An 18,126-nucleotide genomic window follows, 5' to 3' on the forward strand; every position below is an offset into this window, starting at 1 on the left:
CAATAAATAGTGCTGATAGATGTGTAGTAAAATTTACATACCCACTTCTTTCTATAGGGTTTCCAAAGCATCCTCCAGGAAAAGGTAAGTCATAAAATGAATCTAACACTTGGCACCAATAATCTAAGTTAATGCACTGGAAGTAGTAAACTAAAATCCATTTAGTTTGTTTTTATAATTATGGAATGCTGAAAGCAAACTAAATGCTAATAATTGGACAATACAAATTGTGGTATATCAGTTGAATAGAAGATTATGTCACAGTAGGGTTCAGATTTTTTTTTTTTTTTTTGGAGCAAATACTTAACTAGCTCTATGTCCTTAAGCAAATCAGGGAACTCTCTAAGCATTGGTATTCTTATCTGTACAGTGGTGAGCTAGACAAGACCCCAAGGACTGGTTTTGCTTTGAAGAGATGTGAGAATGGCGATTTGGATTTTATTTCAGCTTGCTTTCATTTTATATTCCTACTGAACCAGTAAACAAATGGTACAGAGGGAGAACATGAGATTAAGAAAGGGAGTGAACTTGGCTCTCCAGTGCCTTTCTCATGAAGGCATGCCCAGAGTTTGATGGAAAACACAGTTTGCACAGGGTGAGGAATCTGCCAGTTCAGAGGTGTTTAGAACCAGAGGCTCACTGTCTTTCACACAGTTAGTCTGGGAGAAGGGCCACGTCAGTGTCTGAGGAGTTGTTCCACATGGAATTTCTTTTTTCATTGCAGGTATATCCTTTCCTCTACTATATTCTTTTTATTGTGTAATCTGGCCTTCATTAAGTTTGGCTGTGGCCTACTACAAATGATTTACTGAAACACAATAAACATTGAATGAAAAAATACATAAAGCAAGGTTTTTCTTCCTCAAGAAGACATATCCAAATTCTTTTTATTTTTATTTTTTATTTTTTTACACAAAGTAACTGAAAATTACCTTGCTTGTTTGGTCTCCGTGAAGTAGACCGCATGCTGAGCCTCCCTTGGGTGTCTTCACCATCATTTTCAAATTCAGGGTTTGATGTTTAGTTATATATATCATCTGGAAGACCAAAATACCACTACTGTTACTCCTACTACTGCTAGTATTACTACTATTACAAATACAGAGGTGCTAAACCATGTTTTAAAAAATTGCATTACATGTGTGACCTCAAAGGTGTGCAGGTATTATGAGGAGACCCTTTGTATACCTCTGAAGAGTCCTATGAGGACTGATTGAGATAATGTACGTGAAATGCCAAATGTGGGGCCGGGCATATGATGATCATCCAAGAATTATTAGCTATTAATAGTACTACTGGCTTTCAATAATAATGTGCTGTAAGTTACAGCATTATTTTATAGACCACTTAGGAAAAAAAATACCTGTCAATTAAACTATGACATAGTGCTTTTTCTCTTTTAACTTTTTTTTCCCCAAAACTCTGAAGGGTCATGTAAGGTTTTTAGTAAGTATTGAAGGAATTCTTGTAGACTTATTTAGACATAGTTTATCATAGATTACTCTCGTGTCTGAAGATATAAGCAACATAAATTGGTTAAAGTGTTCCTGAAACTTCTCCACATTCAGAATTTGATTCTCTCCACTCATATGTTTTCCCACATAGCATTGTCCTGTGTGCCATATGTGTGTCCTGTGTGCCGCGAAGAGCTCTGTTGATGCAGCATTTAAGAGTGGGCCACTGTTGCCTTCCTGATTTTCTTCTGAGCCTCTGATATCCATTTAATTTTAATTTTTTATTTGAGAGAGAGAGAGAGAGAGAGAGAGAGAGAGAGAGAGAGAGAGAGAGAGTGTGTGTGTGCACGCACACGAATGGGGGTAGGGCAGAGGAGAGAGAGAGAGAGAGAGAGAGAGAGAGTCCCCCAAGTAGGTTCCAAGCTGAGTGTGATGCAGGGCTTGATCCCATGACCGTGGGATCATGACCTGAGCTGAAATCAAGAGTTGGACACTCGGCCAACTGAGCCACCCAGGCATCCCCTGATATCCAGTTTTAACACTTTCCTTTTTGAGTAAGCTCAAAGCTTTACTTTTTCCCTCGGTTGAATCCTGTGTTGCTGGAAGTTAAGCAGCTTCCATCTAGAGTTAGCAGGAAATTTTAGGCAAATTGATGTTTATCACTTAAACAATAGTTCTGTGTGATACATTAATTAATCAAACCACATCTATTCCAGAGATTTGGTCATTTCTCCTACTTCAGTTACATTGCTTGGCATAGATTTTTAATGTGGGTGCATGTATCTCAGTAACAAAGGGTAACACATTTCTTCTGTCTGTATCTTCTTGTCTTACCTCCTGGAAATCACGTAGCTTTTGCTTTTGCAAAAAAATACAAATTGTTGTCATTCTTCTGTCATGAATATATGCTTCACTAATTTCAAATTTGTACTTCCAACTGCCCTATTCCAACTTTTTTATTCAGTGAATCATAGTATATTTTAAAAGACAGAGGCTCCTGGGTGGTTCATTTGGTTAGGCATCTGACTCTAGATTTTGGCTCAGGTCATGATCTCATGGTAGTGAGACCAAGCCCCACATTGGGCTCAATGCTGGACATGGAGCCTGCTTGGGATTCTCCCTCTCCCTCTCTCTCTGCCCCTTCCCTGCTCTTGCACTCTCTCTCTTTCTCTCTCTCTCTCTCTCTCTCTCTCACAAAAAATATATATATAGTATGACAATCAGTTAAATAGGAGAGTCTGAGCATTGTATATATGCCAGGTGAAATGATAATGTAAGAACAGCTGGGACAAAAGCTGTGCATACACAGGAACTGACAGTGATAGCATAGCATGACTGGAGCCTAGAAGCCAGCAGTTGTTAGATAAGATACTTCCCTATGTCAGAGATGTTAAAATGTGCGGGGAAAACCTAGAATTGGTGGAATGTAATTATAAGAACAGAGTAAAAGAATGATAATTTTAGTCATTCTTTATTACGAGTTAATTTGTGAGTTATTTGAGTTGGGGACAGGAAGTTATTGAAAAAAGGAAGACCTTGGTTTTCCATCTTGAAGCAGGCATCCCTGACCAGAAGCAGATTTCACATAAATCAGAAAAAAATCTTACCAGTTGCTACTTTTTGAAGAAAAAGCCACGAATAAGCTGTGAAAAGTAATGACTGTTGAGTACCTATTGCTATAACTTTTAATCTGACAGATTTATAAAATCTGAGTTTAAATTTTGCTGATATGTTATTTATGAGAACTGTAGGAACCCAGATCTTCTCTCCCACCACAGTGAATAAGAATATGCAGATGAAATGACTGATATTGTTAGCAGGAATATGCTTCACTTTCTGCATTTAGAGTAGCAAGAGTTTCCATTTTCCTGGAAATAAAATCTGATTTCTGTGGTTTAATGGCAGTGGTTAGTTGTAGTTGCTTTCTAACCCATTTGTTCTAAATTCAAGGTTATAAAATTTCTATATCATTTTTAGCAATCTCAGAACCAAGTCCTATAAGCTTCACTAAAAACAGGATTTCCCCTTTTTGTAGAGAAAAAAGGAGAGAAATCACACACACGCACACACACGCACACATACACACAGAGGCCTGCCTCCCACAATTCAAAATAATAAAATTAACTTTTATTGAGCATTATTATGTGTTAGATATTGGCCAAGGACTCTGCATATGCTACCCCATTTAATCGTATATGTCTTTGAAGTAGAGGGTTGTAGCAGATGCTGTGTGTGATCTGCCCATATCTCTTCGCCTCCCACCGTTCCTACAAGCTTCTGCCTTCTGAACATCTGCAGTTCTTTGCCTGTGGACTCTTCCTGTTTGGCCAAGTCTGTACAGCCTCTGTGTTCAATCAATGATTGATGGGAATTGGTAGATTAATACCCCAGCCCTCTCATCCCTCTGGCTGGGAAAATTCAAGGTATGTTCTACACCACCTCTCAGAGTAGTCCGACAAGGTTGCACCAGTTGCCTGTAGCGGTAATTGCTCGAACGCACAGCAGTTTATTGGCTTCTCTTCCTTCCCAGTCTCACTTCCTCACTACCCCCTGGCACTTTTTGGATCAGCTCTCAGGTAAACCATTTGTGCTCACATCCTTGTCTCCTTGTATTAGTCCCAGTTTACAGATGGGGAAGTATGCCCACAGTCACACAGACAGAAAATAACATCCAGGCTTTGAATCTAAATTAGGAGGCTCACAAAAATTAGCAATCTGATTTAAGGGGGAAACTTTTTTTTATAAGTACAAGTTTTAAATTATTACTATTATTATTATTATTATTATTATTATTATTATTACTAGAAAGTGTGAGCAGGGGAGAGGGAAAGAAAGAGAGGATCTTAGGCATACTCCACGCTTAGTGCATAGTCCAATGCGGGCTTAATCCCACAACCCTGGGATCACCACCTGAGCCAAAATCAAGAGTTGGACATTCAACCAACTGAGCCACCCAGGCACCCCAATGGGAAGACTTTGACCAGGTGATCTTACTGAAGTTTTTTTTTAATTTTTATTTAAAGTCATGTTAGTTAACATGCAATATAATATTAGTTTCATGTGTACACTATAGAGACACAACAGTTCCATACAACACCCAGTACTCATCACAACCAGTACGCTCCTTAATTCCCATAACCTATTTTACCCATCTCCCTACCTACCTCCCCTCTGGTAACCATCAGTTTGTTTGCTATACTTAACAGTTTGTTCCTTGGTCTGCCTCTTTTTTTCCCCTCTTTGATAATTTGTTTTGTTTCTTAAATTCCACATGACTTTTGTGGCTTAGGAAAATATTTGCTAGCTCCATCCACGTTGTTGCAAATGGCAAGATTTCATTCTTTTTTTATGGCTGAATAATATTCCATTACATATATATATGCTATGTCTTCTTTATTCATTCATCAGTCGATGGACACTTGGGCTGCTTCCATAGTTTGGCTATTGTAGATAATGCTGCTATAAATATCAAGGTGCATATATACCTTTGAATTAGTGTTTTTGTATTCTTTGGGTAAATACCTACTACTGCAATTGCTGGGTCATAGGGTAGTTGTGTTTTTAACTTTTCAAGGAACCTCCATGCTGTTTTCCAGAGTGGCTGCACCGGTTTGCATTCCTACCAACAATGTAAGATGGTTCCCATTTCTCCACATCCTTGCCAATACCTGTTGTTTCTTGTGTTGTAAATTTTAGCCATTCTGACAGGTATATGATAATATATCATTGTAGCTTTGATTTGTATTGCCCTAATGGTCAGTGATGTTGAGCATCCTTTCATGTATCTGTCAGCCATCTGTATGTCTTCTTTGGAAAAATGTCTTTCATGTCTTTGAATGGAAGACGATATTTGCGAATGACATATCTGATCAAGGGTTAGTACCCAAAATATATAAAGAAGTTATAAAAATCAACACCAAAATTGAATAATCCAAGTAAAAAGTGAATAGAAGATCTGATCATACTGTAGTTTCACTCTTATCCAACTTTTTCAAGGTTAAGTGTAACTTATATTTTGTATTTCTGCCTACCTGTGTTGGATTCTATACTAGAAAATGCTGACAAATTTGACTTATTTATTTCACATAGCACTGGAATGAACTCAAACTATATATCCATATATATATATATTGATTTTCCACAAAACTGAAGGGAAGTTACCTTATTATGTAGACAAGTATAAAGACATTCTATCTTGAATAACTTATTGACAGATAATTCTTGATGTTATTCTAGGAAGGGGGTTAAAACAAAATCATTCCAAAAGCACTTTACCTGTAATTCTCTCTAAATTTTGTTTTCTGGATCAGTATATTTTATATACATTCTTATGTTATTAGTTGAGTGAAAATTACTTGAAGGTAGGATCCTTATCTGATTCACCTTTTTTTTTTTAAATATTTTTTTTTCAACGTTTATTTATTTTTGGGACAGAGAGAGACAGAGCATGAACGGGGGAGGGGCAGAGAGAGAGGGAGACACAGAATCGGAAACAGGCTCCAGGCTCTGAGCCATCAGCCCAGAGCGCGACGCGGGGCTCGAACTCACGGACCGCGAGATCGTGACCTGGCTGAAGTCGGATGCTTAACCGACTGCGCCACCCAGGCGCCCCTGATTCACCTTTTTTTTAACCTCACAATATTTAGTACAAAGTCTTGTATCAGTTGGCTCTGAATAAATATTTTTAAAGTAAATAAATGACTGTATGGACTCAAATTCATATTTTATTTTTTATTTTATTTTATTTTTAATTTTTTTAACGTTTATTTTTGAGACAGAGAGAGACAGAGCATGAACAGGGGAGGGGCAGAGAGAGAGGGAGACACAGAATCTGAAACAGGCTCCAGGCTCTGAGTGGTCAGCACAGAGCCCGACACAGGGCTCGAACTCACGGACTGTGAGATCATGACCTGAGCCGAAGTCGGACGCTTAACCAACCGAGCCACCCAGGTGTCCCTCAAATTAGTATTTTAGTAAATGGACAAAGACATTTAAAGTTAGGATCAATATAGTGATAAACATACCATCTCGTAAATAATTACTATTGAACTTTGAGATTTGTGTTGCTGTATTTCTGTGATCATTGTGAAAAGTGACACTAGCACTGAATCTTGTGCCACTCATTAACTTCAGATAACATTCTAGATACCTTTTCTCCAGACTTCTCCAGAATTGTTTGAAAGAAAACAGAAACCTAGTATATGGAGCTTCTTGTAGCTATTTCAGATTTATTGGTGGCCTTGACTAAGAAAGAAGTAGGTAGTCACAACTTAAAATAGTGAAGCTACTGGGTGGTTTTGAAAAATCCAAACTAATTAAATGGAGGAGACAAAAACAAAGAAAAGGATCCTGTACTTCTCACACTTAAATCAGTGGTTTCATGTATTTTTGGACATTTTCTCCTGAGTTTGGTCATTCCTTGTTCTTTGTTCTTTGATATTGTTAAGAACACAGCATCATCAGGGAAGAAGTTGATGCCTTTGTTCACATGTTCTTCTCTTGTCCTAGCTTTGTTAAATTTTCCCCAGATTCCATCAGATACATGGGTACTTAGGGAGTCTATAACCCCACGTGTCTTATGATTCTTTAATAGGGTGGCTGCTTCAGGTATTCTTAATAGTGAGTCCCTGAAATGACTATAATTCAGAGTCATTAGAGTCAAATCTGACCATTGTTATGTTTTCAGGGGACATGGTGTCCTAAGACTAGTCCTACATGTCAGTTTCAGTAGTTTATGCAGGTGCTAAAGCTTTGGTGGGCTCTTCTATAAGTTTGACCCATCCAAACTGGCATAGATCATACTCAGCAAAATTTTATTTAATCATATGCAGATTATTCATTCACTTGAATCCAGAAGCTGATTTAAATTTTGGTTCTGTGAATGTGTTGTGACCATAAATTTTCTGGGAGAAGACTCATATGATATTTTCTAAAGCCCAGTTTAGTAAAAGGAGCCTAAGGTGATATGATAATAGATTGAAAGACACACAATGAAATAGGAAGGAAGTGCTCTGTAGCATAAGTGGTCAAGATTTATTTTTCAATTTTATTATTATTTTTTAGGATAAAAGTAACATTTATTTATAAAAGGACAATAAACAAATACACAAATGTATATACCAATCCATCTAAGTAACTAAGTATATACCAATCCATCTAAGTAATTGCTTAACTAAGTTAAGCAATTGTGGTAGTTTACAATGTGATCTCAGGCTGATCTCTGAAAATACCACTTGTGTTTTTACTGGATATTATACAAGACATGAATTTTCAACGTAATGTTAGGTAAAAGTTAACAAATTTAATTCTTCTCTGAAACCAACATTCTTTACTTTCTCCCTCCCATCTCCACCCTTTAGAAGGCTCTCATTTTTTTTAATGTTTATTAATTTATTTTGAGAGAGAGAAAGAGAGAGATTAAGAACAGGGGAGGGGCAGAGAGAGGGAGAGAGAGAATCACAAGCAGGTTCCATCTTCGGATGGAGAGCCAGACACAGGGCTGGAACTCATGAACTGTGAGATCATGACCTGAGCCAAAATCAAGAGTCAGACACTTAACCAACGGAGCCACCCAGGTGCCCCACAAGCTCTCATTTTTGACATGGAACCATATAAAGCTCTGTTCTGTCTTCTTCAAAATCTAGAGCATAAAAGGCAGATAAAAGCGGGGGATAAAAGGCAGGGGGTTAGAGCCCCGCAGTCCTGGATTCTGTCACAACTCTTCCTTTTAATAACTGTGTCATTTGCAGTGAAATACCTCATATCTAGACCATTAGTTGAAAGTTGTAATGCCTGCCTTCATAGGATAATAGTAAGAATTAACCAAAATATATTTGTAAAATTTTCAGCACATTTTCTAGAAATTTTTACTATTGTTGCTCTTGTTGCTACTATTTCTGGGGCTATTTGCAGGAACCAGCCCAGATTAGGTACCTTTTAGAGAGAACTCTTACAAGTAAGAATGATAGTATGGAATTAAGTACATACAATTGCCAAATATGTCTGAAATCTATGAGCATCTGCCAAGGAAAAACCATCTTCTGGGTTTTAACTGATAAGGAAACCAAAACCTAGAGAACTAAAATAATTTTCCCAGAAACAAACAGCTTGTAAGGAAAGGTGTCACAATTCAGCTTAGGTCTTCTGACTTCTAATCCAATGCATTTTTCATGATCCATGCTGCCTCTTAAATGGAAAGTTTAAGCAAGCATAAGTCATTAGCGAGAGGTGGTATAAGTGAAGGATCCGTGATGCATGCTAGGCTAATGACTTCCGTGGGAAAAGCAGCCTCACAGGCAGGACTTACCTTCTTGGGCCTCCAGTGTCTTCTATCACTAACTTGTCAGCTTTTCTGTGCCTTAAAAAACATGATTTTTATGTATTTGTTTCTAGTTATTTTCAGGAGGATAATTGGTCAAATGATCTAATCTACCATTGCCAGAGCAACTTTCTCCTGGAATCTTCATTATCAATCTATTTGATTTTCCAGTCTTAATGTTTGTGTTTTGTAAATTCCTTCTGAATAGTGCTTGTTGATCAGGAGCTTTTCCTGAAGCAAACATTAGTGCTCAGTGAAGGTGTTTGGCTACTTGGGACATCACTGATGTTTTGTTTTGTTTTGTTTTGTTTTAAAACTGAACATTGTCTATCTGGGATCAAGTTTTATGGTAATTCATGTAGTCTACCGTATATAGCATTGGAGTCAGAATGGGAATACCAATCAAATGTAAAACATAAGCTTAAACAAACAATCAGAGTACCTTGGTTTGAAGCAGTCTTGTGCTTTCTGCTTGTATTGCAGCTAAACTCTATGAAGGTTACTTGTCTTCTGTTCATCAAAGAATTTTTAGATTGTCACCCATTAGGAAGCAATGTGCTTCATTTTTCACAAAGCAGTGGTGATAAGCCCAGTACCCTGTTTTACTTTTGTTTGAAATGTGAATTAGACTTTTACAGCTTTTGAATCATGTCAAGGAAGTAGAGAACTCCAAATGTCCAATAAATCACTTCAGATTAAAATTAAAAAAAAATTTTTAACGTTTATTTATTTTTGAGACAGAGAGAGAGACAGAGCGTAAACGGGGGAGGGTCACAGAGAGGAGACACAGAATCTGAAACAGGCTCCAGGCTCTGAGGTGTCAGCACAGAGCCTGACGCGGGGCTCGAACCCACGGACTGTGAGATCATGACCTGAGCCGAAGTCGGACGCTTAACCGACTGAGCCACCCAGGCGCCCCCAGATTAAAATTTTAAAAGAATGATATTGGGGAATGTTTCATTTTATTGGTGATGGGTTGAAAATTTAAAGCTGATTTTTTGCAAAGCTTTATTTTACAAAAACTGTTGAATATTATAATGTGAAACTTATTAAGATGCCATAGAGGCCATATAGCTTGGTGTCTTTTTTTTTTTTAATTCTTGAAGGTTTGTGTTCATTATTTGGTTATTTTTCCTGTTTTTAAAAATTCCAGTATAGTTAGCATTCAGTGTTACATTAGTTTCGGGCATACAATATAGTGTGATTCAGCAATTCTAGACATTGCTCAATGCTCATCACAATAAGTGTGCTCTTAATCCCCTTTTATTTTATTGTGTTTTAGTTTCAAAGAGCTGTTTTACTTTTCAGGGTAAATAGCTCAACATTTTGAGCCCTCTGCATGAGAGAAAGATTCACTGAATATAATCTATTCTTTGGAAATAAACTGAACCCAGATAAATCCTGAAAAATTCTCTCATCTTCCAGAATGTATAATTTACAAGTATAGTACTAAATTTTGTTTGTACCTCAATTTGCAATGACCCTTCCTGTGATTATCTTTAGGGTATCTTGGCTAAGTATGAAACTCTACAATATAGCACAAAGTAATAATGACCATAAGGCTCCATAGAGCAATCATAAATACCAAAGACTTTTCCTTGTGCACCCTTTACATCTTTTCAAGAGGAAATTTACTTCTCTTTGATATAGTTCTCTTTTTCAGATAAATGAATATGATGTAAAGGTTATCTTACCTTCAAATGTATAATGTAAGACAAGCTATTTCTGAGAGTTTTCTCTCCGCAGCTGAAATCTGGCCTAGAGCTGCATAGTCTCCATTTGCTCCTTTAGACAGACCTCCTTTCTTTTACATTTCCTCTCTCCCTTAGAACTGACTGTGTGCACATTTGGTGATGGGGTTTTGTGGTATTTCCCCCTATACTACTATAGTTAAGGATGTGGTAGTGCTTCTATTATAAACATACATTTGCAGAAGTTTGTAATTTGAATAAAAGTTTAAAGATGTTACTTTGAATATTGGACTTCAGTGGTGTGTTTGTATTTTCTGATTTTTTTAAAGTAGGATTGAATATGCATACTTTTTTTATAGTGTCTTCCACTTACGATTTCAGAGTGTCTTACCATTCACATAAGATTGGGATGGCAAATAGTGTTATTCCTGTTTTATGGTGACCTCAGATGTAGCCCACAGAGATTAAGTGATTAACCTAAGGTCTTACAGAGAAGGGGAAGTTGAGGTGAAGGAGGTGAAGTTGGAACCTAGAAACCTAGAGGCAGCTGTCTTCAACCCAATTGTTTTAATACACAGGTGGCAGGAGAATACTCTTCTGGTTTAATTTTTTCTTTGGTTACTTTGGTTGATACCCTAGGAAATTAACTTTACAAATGTGGTCAAACTTTCTGCTTCTCACTATTTCTCATAAACCGCTTGCTTGTGCTGGTGTTTAGGCACAGTGACCAGGGCAGACTAGCAGAGCAGTTAGAGCAGAAGTTGGAAATTCAGCAGTGGCTGCCTGCTCTCTGGATAGCAAAAAGTGTAGCTCAGTTGACTGCAGTCAGGAGGAGGAACAGAGAAGAGAAGCCAAGGCCTTGAATTTACAAAGCTGACTCATAGAAATGAGGCATCATCTGGTACAGAGAGGCATCTGGAACCAGCATGGGGTATAGCAGCCTCAACACAGGCAGGTGACCATGTTGGTGGATGTGTGCAGCAGACAACTTGGCATTAGAGAAGTCAGACAGCAGGGCCACACCTGTTGGGTGCAGTTCCGTGGAGGGCATTTGGCAGGGGTAAGGCAGCCCGGTCCATAAAGGAGTAACTTTGTAAGCAGGCTCCCAATGTAGGGGCTCAGGAAGAAAGGGCTAAGACAAAAATGAAGTTACCATATGGGGTTGAGCCTAGTCCTTGGGAACAAAGGAAAATCCAAATTATCAATATTAGACTAGATAAAATAAGTACCAAAAACCTGGTAAATAAATTAATTTCTTTTTTTTTCTTTTCAACGTTTTTTTTTTTTTTTTTAATTTATTTTTGGGACAGAGAGAGACAGAGCATGAACGGGGGAGGGTCAGAGAGAGGGAGACACAGAATCTGAAACAGGCTCCAGGCTCTGAGCTGTCAGCACAGAGCCCGACGCGGGGCTCGAACCCACGGACCGTGAGATCGTGACCTGGCTGAAGTCGGACGCTTAACTGACTGCGCCACCCAGGCGCCCCAATAAATTAATTTCTAATACCGACATGGATTGTAAAGAAGATAAAACAGAGTAACATGTGCGTTTAAATTTATTTATTGACACATTATTTATTCACACATTAATTAATTAGTTTAACTTCCCACCTGCTATTGTTTTCTAAAAACCACACATGGGATTTGAGAAGTAAAATCAAATCAGTTCTTACTAAAGAGCACATGCTTAGCAGTTTCTCCCCTTCTAGACAACTTTTAGTACAATTTTCCCAAAGTTAGGATTTTCTTTCACTCTCACACTTAGAAGAGGGAAAATATTAGTACAATTGATACTCAACTGTAAAGGATAAAGAGTAGGTATGTGCATGGTGTCTGTGTGTGTGTGTGTGTGTGTGTGTGTGTGTTTAGGCGTTAAGACTGAATATTAGACTTGTCAATTTAAGAGCTATAAATAAAAGTGGTGGATTCAAACACCAAAAATATGGCTAAAATAGCTTACCTTTAAGGTACTTCTCACACTGGAAGATTATGCATTTCCACATAGTTCTGGTTCACATTTCCTGAGGTAAGTATGCTACATGTTTGGTCGTTGAATTATCACTGTATTTTTATTTAATAAAACTCACTTCAAAGGCTCTTCATTCGTGTCATAAACTTTCCTTTTATTATCATATTTGAGTTTATGTAGCAATATAGTCCTTCCAAATAATAATCTTATATTTTAGTAGCAATCCTTCTAAAAAGTATTGGCATCGTGCCTCATTATATTAAAGAAATATCCATGCCAAATACCTAAAAATGACATGGTTTTTGACTTGATCTGCAAGTTGGCAGTAAGAAACAAAATTCATAGTACCTCCATGTTAACTAAATGCCATATCTACTTAAATGATCTAATATGCTACTGTAAGTTACGTATGAAAATAGTAGTTTGCTTAAACAAATAGTCTATAAAATTGTAGGAACTGTTTCAGTGCCGAAATGACCACAGAGCACACAAATGCCAAATTATATGCAAAAGATCTTTCCTTCTTATACTCCAGAGGTCTTTGTCAATGGCTCTGAAAGAACTTGAAAATATGTCCTCTCAGATGACATCTGGTTTACTATTTTGTCTTAATTCGCCTTTTCCCATTATCATTGAAATACAAATTCCATTTTAGATATTTGTCTAGATTTTGGTAGTTGTATAGAGATGCCTTTGTGGTAACTACTGGTTCATTATTTAGTGGTTTGGAGTAGGAAGCTGTTTTTACAGTCTTTGACATCTCTTGAAAGGATATTCAAGATGAGTGTAAAGTAATTAATTTGTATCCTAATTTGCCTAGCAGTGTCTATAATGGGTCAGTAAAGTAAAATACCTTGATTTCAGCAATTAGTGGGGAGTTCTTCAGTGGACATGTATAGAGTCTGCCCTTAGGTCTAAAGAACCAACTGCACAAGCCTAGAAGGAAGATGTGTGGCAAGTATGAAAAAGGTCTAGAGTTTAGTTTTCTGGTCACTCGTTGTGAATCAATAGTTTATACAGTTGCCAAGAGAGCAGAGACAACCAGAGGCCAGGCTGGCAGAATTGCCTGTAAATGGGAAGGATGGCTATTTCCTAACCTGTACTCCCATCCTTAGCCTCGTGTCTTGGGGTCAGTTTAGGGTTCTCTAGTTAGCTGTATAAATTTTTTAAGTGTTTAAAATTGGAGCTCATTCAAAGACAAGTGGTCAGGATGGAGAGAAAACTTGAAACCATGTTTATATTAGGAAGAGCTGGAGGAACTGAGGCTGTTTATTCTGGAGGCGAGGGTACAGAACTGCTGTCTTCACAGATATAAAGGGCTGTCATGTAGAAGAGAGGTTAGATTTATTGTGCATGGCTCTGGAGGGTAGACTAAGGGCCAATGGGGCAGATTTTGGCTCGGTATAAGAATAGCTTTCTGCTGGTTACACATGTCCCTGGAAGTAGTGAACTGCCTCCAAAAGTTGTAATTTTGGACTGTGTGAAGACAACCATGCCTAGACAGATGGTTGCTATTGTATATGGGGTCCTAGGAAAATCCCACGAGACTGGACTAAAGATCTCCAAAGTCCTCCCAGCTCTAATATCCTAGTTCTCTATCTTACCATGTCTCTCTCTGTCTAGCTAACATATTTCTTTTTTTTTTTTAACGTTTATTTATTTTTGAGACACAGAGAGACAGAGCATGAATGGGGGAGGGTCAGAGAGAGGGAGACACAGAATCTGAAACAGGCTCCAGGCTCTGAGCTGTCAGCACAGAGCCCGACGGAGGGCTTGAACTCACTGACCGCGAGATCATGACCTGAGCCGAAGTCAGCTGCTTAACCGACTGAGCCACCCACGCACCCCTTTATTTCTTGATCACCCTCTGTTTATTAAACATAGTGCTAGGGGTATGAAGAATGCCAGGCACTCTGGTGGGGAAACCAAATACACAGCCAGCCACCACAGCACAGGGTAAGGAATAACCTAATCCAATTTGCGTATTTGAAAGACAGCTCTAGCCAATAAGGTTGAGGATGGAGCAATGCAAATAGTAGATCTCTGTGGCTGGGTGGGGCGTGGGGAGGGAAGTGGGGAGGGTGGAAGGAGGTGGGGGGGAGTTTTCTTTCTGAGTCTCAGGTTTCTCACCTCTTATATAAGGGGCTTGGACTATTCTGTAGCATTCTGTGTGAATAAATTCACTCAATGTCTTCCTCTGTATTTTCATTTTGATTGTCAGGCCTGTGGAGCTCAGGTTTTGCCAACCTCTGGGTATAAATGGAGTCACATTGGCAATAATACCCAGATTTCACTCGTGCTTTCATATTCCCACTTGTGCTGTTTAGGACCTACAGACCTCTATAAAAGTTGTACCTGGCTGTCTCTAGGACCCCCCAGGGATGTGCAATGGGAGCTTATAGCCGACCCCTCCTGCTTCTTGCCCTGTTGTTATCTGAACCCACCTGCGGGTGGTTCCTCCTCATGCCAGTTCTGCCAGTGCTGATACCCTCTATGATCACGAAGAGGTCCCTGCCCAACATTGTTATTCCTAGAATTACAGCCTTCATGGTGCTAAAGGGACACTGTATTTCTTGAGGTTTTCATTGTAGCACAGCCATATGGTCCCAGCAGAAGTGGGGTAAATGTCCCACTTTCTCACTTTCTGTCACTTTCTGTCACCTGGGCAGTGAAGTGGGACTAGATAGGCTTGTACAAGTTTCACAAAATCTCCCTTGAAATAAACTCTTCTGGTTTCTGCCTACAACCCCAAGGCTGTGGGACCAATAGCTGTGAGAGACGCCAGGATTTTCTCTACATTCCAGGTTCCCCCAAGATATTCAGAGGACCTCCCTGTCCTGGCCAGTACTCTTTCAGCAGAAAGATAAGGCAAAATGAACTATAATCCTGGCAGCTTCAGGATCCAGGTCATCGATCATACCTATACCTAGGATTATTATTATTGTGATTTATTATGTCTGGCACAGGGCTAAATGCTTTTCATATAGCATCTCATTTAATCACCCCAGCCTTTGGAGCTGCAGACTAATATTAGTATACTCATTTGTAGATAAGGATGTGACTAAGAGGAATTAAGTAACTTGCTCCTGATCAAACAGCTGTTAGAGCTAGAATTCAAAACCAGACTGGTATGAAATATTCCAGAAACCAGACTCTCAACAAGTCCCTAACACGTGGATGTAAACACTCAATCTTCTAACTTGATGAACAGTAAGTGCCTACTTTGCTCATTTGTCATCTTTGCCTAAATTCAAAATCGGCTCTTGTATCTAGGGCTGGGAAGAAACAGTGGATGCTGCCATTTCCCACCTCTTGAAGACTTGCCTCTCAAAGAGTTCAAAGGAGCAGGCTTTGAACCTCAGCAGCCAGCTGAACATACCCAAAGACACAAGCCGACTAAAGAAACATATCACCTTGCTCTGTGATAGATTAGCCAAAGGTGGACGGCTCTGCTTAAGTACGGATGCGGCAGCCCCACAGACCATGGTCATGCCAGGTAAGAGCTTCATCCATGCTCCCTAAACACAACTACTTTACTCAAATTAAAGGAATGCGCCTGAGGTTGTATTTGGGGTTTACATTTCATATTAAAGTGATGATAGCCAAGAAAATTGCTTTCACATTTCCCCTCAGATATCCCAGGGTAACCACTTGGATAAATATTCCTGGGGTATTTGCTTGCTAGACATTTCTAGAATGGTATGTCTTTTTTCTTCCCTCTGTTTTTAAATATATGAGCCATTTTGTTTTGCTTCTAACCAATAAAAAGTGGATTAGCGAATAAAACTATTTTTAAGGAAAAGTTTTACTAAATGTGGTCTCGCGATACCATATTTCATAAATGTAAATAGCATAATACAAGCACTTAATGTAATCCAGATGAGTCCTATCCCTTCTGGTGTTTGCTTGGATTGTGGTCATCAGAATAAAGGGGAAGAGACAAAGAAAAAGACTGGGATCAGGAGATGTGAACAGGCTCCATAGTCATGGCACCTATAAGTCAAGGTAGAGAGAGACACAGCTTGCCCTACCAGGAGCAAAGTGATGGCCGTGGTCATCCAGGTCAGCTCTTCCCATGGTCAGAGGGGCTAAGCAATCAATGGTGGTGTACTTGTGTCCCTCATAGGCAGCAGCTCCCACGTCCTGCTTCCCTCATGGTGTCTGTCTTTATGGCAACAACAAAGGACTTCAAGTATATAAATGAATTAAATGCAGTAGCTGTAGTATCTATTTCCTTCTAAAGCAAGCGCCCTAGTATCAGAGAGAAGTGGTGTGGTTTTCTCTTCTTCCTTCTTTCAAGTATTATGTGCTCCTTCCCACCCCCATGCTGATGCCCTTCCTCTTGCTTCCTTTTTCCCTCAATCAGCATTCCTAGAAGTAAAAAGGAACGCAAACGAAAACCTAAAAAGATAAACATAGAGACAGCATAGCATAATCTAATAAGCACAGACTCTGGAGGCAGACAGACCAGTGTTTGGGTCCTGTCTTTATCCCTTACTACTTATATGACCCTGGATATGTTAGTTAACTTTCCAGAGTCTTAGTTTCTTCCTTGTGAAAGGGGTGTAATAATACCTCCCTTGTCACTGGGGCCTTAGATGTTTGTCAAGTGCCTAGCACGATGCCTGGAATAGAGACACGCTCAAAAAATAAAGCTATAATTGTTACCATTGTAATATTTAATTATTACCTGTTTTTTTAAGTTTTATTTATTTAAGTAATTTCTACACCCAACATGGGGCTCAAACTCACAACCTGAACATCAGGAGTTGCACACTCCAATGGAGCCAGCCAGGTGCCCCTTAATTATTACCACTGTGATATATGTGTAATTCAGCCTGTAAATTTGGGGGTGGGAAAATAGCTCATTTGGGGTCATGGGTTTCTATATTCTATGATTTGAAATATTTGAAAAAAAATTTTAATGTTTATTTTATTTTTGAGAGAGAGACAGACAGAGCATGAGCAGGGGAGAGGTAGAGAGAGAGGGAGACACAGAATCTAAAGCAGGTTCCAGGCTCTGAGCTGTCAGCACAGAGCCCCATGCAGGGCTCAAACCCACCAACCATGAGATCATGACCTGAGCCAAAGTCAGATGCTTAACCGATGAGCCACCCAGATGCCCCTGATTTGAAATATTTTTTACCTTACTTACGCATGGACAGAACCTAACTTTTATTCCAAAAGAATATTTTTAATATGACATTTCAGAATAGAAATGTCTTTCCACCTAGAAACAGTTCTAATACAGTTTATCTTAATCTAGGCCCTCTCCATCTTGCCCTTGTTAACATCTTCCTAACTAGTCCTTTGGCCTCTACTCATCTGTCTTCTGTCCACTATTACAGATTTATTTTCATAAGAAATAAATATTTAGGTTTAATGAGATAGTAAATGAAAAACATTTACTATGATCAGCACTCAATACATGGCTTTCTCTCCTTCCTTGCTGATTGGAAAAACGAAGGAGGCTTGAGGGAGAGGGACAAATATGTGAAAGAGAAAACTGAAGAAAGAGATGGGATCAGCCCCTGATTGGCTGGCACATCTATAGAAGCCTCAGCAGCCCTGCCTTCTGTTCCCCACCTTCCTGTCTCCCTGTCTCCCTGTCTGAGCCTCTTTAGAAACAGCCGTTAGGATGCCAGTGACAATGCTGTTAGCAAAGACCTGCATGCCTGGAGAGAACACATGCTCC

The 18,126-nt window shown here is 39.0% G+C and overlaps 1 protein-coding gene across 11 annotated transcripts in view; it reads left to right on the forward strand.

Moving 5' to 3' along the window:
* BBS9 (Bardet-Biedl syndrome 9) overlaps positions 1 to 18,126 on the forward strand; it is a 448,679-nt gene that overhangs the window by 369,152 nt on the left and 61,401 nt on the right. For 8 of the 11 annotated variants that reach the window (XM_045052584.1, XM_045052588.1, XM_045052586.1 and 5 more), the window contains 2 exons: positions 58 to 84; positions 15,705 to 15,927. In XM_045052584.1, the coding sequence (XP_044908519.1) occupies positions 58 to 84; positions 15,705 to 15,927 (250 nt within the window). The remainder of the gene's footprint in view (positions 1 to 57; positions 85 to 15,704; positions 15,928 to 18,126) is intronic. The other 3 variants (XM_045052587.1, XM_019825674.3, XM_006929296.5) reach the window with 1 other exon arrangement.

Source organism: Felis catus, chromosome A2 (assembly GCF_018350175.1).
Source record: "Felis catus isolate Fca126 chromosome A2, F.catus_Fca126_mat1.0, whole genome shotgun sequence".
Taxonomy (NCBI): Eukaryota; Metazoa; Chordata; class Mammalia; order Carnivora; family Felidae; genus Felis; species Felis catus.